The sequence below is a fragment of the Pinus tabuliformis genome, chromosome 4_2 (assembly GCF_031772625.1).
Source record: "Pinus tabuliformis cultivar Carrire ecotype Pingquan chromosome 4_2, CPIR1, whole genome shotgun sequence".
NCBI lineage: Eukaryota > Viridiplantae > Streptophyta > Pinopsida > Pinales > Pinaceae > Pinus > Pinus tabuliformis.
In genome coordinates, this window is record NC_142304.1 from 665,767,355 (window position 1) to 665,770,774 (window position 3,420).

The 3,420-nt window shown below is 33.6% G+C and overlaps 1 protein-coding gene across 1 annotated transcript; it reads right to left on the reverse strand.

Moving 5' to 3' along the window:
• Nucleotides 1-1,204: 1,204 nt before the first annotated feature.
• On the reverse strand, nucleotides 1,205-1,978 carry LOC149171176 (kinesin-like protein KIN-14I). The gene has a single exon (XM_089425868.1). It carries the CDS (start codon nucleotides 1,976-1,978, stop codon nucleotides 1,205-1,207), a length of 774 nt encoding a protein of 257 aa, XP_089281994.1.
• Nucleotides 1,979-3,420: the final 1,442 nt, after the last annotated feature.

Consider the following 3,420-nt stretch of genomic DNA (forward strand, 5'->3'; position numbering starts at 1 on the left):
AGATACATTTTCCGTGGTTGTGTTTCCTAAGGCTATAGGTGTTCCGTGGTTGTGTGTCCTTAGGCTATAGGTCCTTTTGTGCAAGTTGCAAATATCTTAATTCCTATTTATTAAAAATATGTTTTTCATTCTATGTGTGTGCATATTTGAATTCAATTGGGATGTCTCTTCAATTGGTATGGTCCATTCATGTCCACCTCAAGTTGCATCAACGAGAAAGAAAATTAATCAAAGGTGAAAATGGGCCTAAATAGATTTACCCATGGAAAATTGAAAGCTTGCAATATTAATGGCACAAAAGAAAATATAGAAAGACTAAGAATGTGAAGCCTAGGAACTAAAAAAAAAGAAGCAAATTTGTCATCTATAAGTTTATAGTATCTATTTGTAATAATTCCTAAAGCATAAAAGAGCCAAACAAATGTCATTTCTAGATTGTTTTGTCAAGAAACCTTTCCAAGGTAAGATATCTATATTCTTATCATGTTTACAATTGAGTTCCTCAACATTATTTCTACATTTATTAATTTAATAAATAACTAAATAGTTTCTAGTGATGTTTTAAATTTGTTTCATTAAGATGATCAAATTGTACAATTAATAAATTATATTTTGGTTTTTACTTGAATGCTTAACCCACTTAATGTATTACAAGTGTGTGTTTAAGTAACACACCTTCTTGGTGACGGATAAAGTAAAACATAAACAACACTAATAGTTAAATATATACACACTTCTTACAAATTTTATAAAAGAATTGTGTTTATAAATTGGAATTGTTGACAATTTTCTTTTTAAGACATATTTTTGGCAATAATCACATCATATTTGATAGGTGAATGCTTAACCCACTTAATGTATTACAAGTATGTGTTTAAGTAACACCCATTGTTGGTGATGGATAGAGTAAGACATAAACGACACTAATAGTTAAATATATACACACTTCGTACAAATTTTATAAAAGAATTGTGTTTAGTTAAATATATACCATTTTTCTGGTCCGGAGAATCCAAAAGGAGCTGATTGTCTTGATCCTGGCTTTTCTGAATCAAGGAAAATTTGTCTTGTTTATTTTCTGCAAAAATTGCAATGATAAGATTCATGAATGCTTGCATCGAGCCCGGTGCAGCAGTTTGTATGGCTTCAACAAAGTTCTGATCAACATTTTCCTTGTCATTTGTCATTTCTACGGTAAACCGCTTTAACCAAGCTCCCATTGTGTCTTTAGATTGAAAGATGTCACCGAGTCGTTTTTCTCTGGCAGAGTTTCAGTGTCCCTTACAGGCACACAAGGAGTTGAGCGTTGAAGGAAATTTCCTTTGCTTCGTGGAATCATGGGGGACCTCAAAGGGCCTGCATATTTCCAAGAGCCATTTCCTCCACACTGTTTCCATTCATAATAAGATTTCAGCCCCAATATACAGTCAACAATCTTTGTCGTAGAACCCGGCCACAAGCTTTCCTGCTCTAAACGAGTAGCTTCAAAAGTAGGTAACTTCATCTCTTCAGTAGCTACAAGAAAATTCCTAACATTCTCAAAATATTGATAAGCAGATAAAGGCCGTCCTTCAGGAGGAAGTGATGAAACATGATTTGCAACGACCTTAGACACTGTGCCTGGCTGAACCTTGTTGATAACATTACATAATATGATCCCATTTCTCAACCAAAGACGAAACATCTCCTCAGATGGCTCGCATGGTATATCTAGAGAACCAACCATGCTCTTTATCCATGCCATAGCTTGAAACCTCCTATTAGCTGCTTCCTCTGCTTTCAGTGAAGCCAAACGACCTTGCGATCCACTACTTTCTGTGCTAGAAACCTGTAAATCCGTGCCACTCCTGAACATATCGTTGGAAAATGCCTCGTGCCTTCTCTGACAAAACAAATTTCTGGGAGGAGGATAGGGAGAAGTGCTGGAAACCAATGGGGGAGGGACCCTGCTGGGAGTAGAATCTGGTTCCAGAGACATTTTTTCTTCTTATTCGACAAATCTCAATAGAAAACTGAAAAACCGCAACTAGAGAGGCTTGGCCCTGAATGCGAACTCAATTAGTGCGGTTACTGATCAATCAATCGAATTCAACCAGGCCTTGAACTCTCTTTCTCGAGAATAAATTCAAAATACTCGATGCTTTAGGTAACTTGTTTTCATTCGCAAAGAGGACTGTTTTCGGAATGGGTGTGAGCGGAGAATGGGTGCGAATGGAGAGCTTATATGAGAATTTTAATGGGAATTTCTTTAGTATTAGTAGAGAAGACTGAACAAGTCCAATCCCAACGGTCAAGTCAAATGTTGAGCCTCAAACACATCCGAAGCCGACGAGAAGCCCAACGACCTTAGTCGCATAAACACGTCATAGCTTCCTGTGGACCTACCTTGGCTCCGATAATGCAATCTTTTATAAGTGTGTAATGTTAATTTATTTAGCTTTAAAAGAATAAGAACCAATCTTTTATAAGTGTGTATTGTTAATTTATTTAGCTTTAAAGAATAAGAAAGGAGTTGATTTGAGCATCGATTTTTAAATCTCTCAAATTGAATTTACAACTTTCATCAACACATAAGTTAGTATTTTTATTGAGATCACAGAGAAAATGGAAATATGCTATTGAAAATAAACTTTTTAATACTTTCCTAATTCTTTTTGTCAGATTTTCTAATATTTTGTCCATGAGATGGGAGCCCTTCACTAAATGTTGAATAAGAAAGAGGGTCTCCCAAAACAATTAAAGAACCTATTTCATTTTCTTTGTCTAATTGAATCTCCTATTAACAAACATAAACTTAGTTTCAGTTTGGTTGTTTATCATATATCCTTAACCCCATAAATAATCTGCAACTTTAACTTCTTTAAAACCATAAAAAAACCCCTCTCTCTTGTCACCCCTCGCTAACCTTATAAATTATTACAATATACTAACATATTTAAACATTTAATATATTTTATTTATCCCAAAAATTCTAATCTCAATATTAAATTACTATTATCTTGACAACAAACAACACCCCTTTGTTAACACGAATAACAGAGGAATTTAATTATATTATTTTTAAACTTCCCATGCTTACCAACTTTATCATTACATTGCATTTAATGACATGCCCCTTCAAGATACTACACCCTCTATATATGTTTTGTAAAAGAAATATTTAAAATAAAGTTTCAATTTTATAAATTTATTATCTTAGGGTAATATTTATTTAAAACATGAAATCAATACATTTAAATTTAATCTAATTATATTAAAATTTGATTCGTTTCAAATACTTAGTTGTAATATTATTAGTCCCTACCCAAAGGGCCTTGCAGGGACTATAGCAATCGATTTTCTGATAAGCATTAGTCCGACACTTAAATCAATGATTGTTTTTCTATTTTAATCGCAGTTCGTTTATATTAATGAAATGCT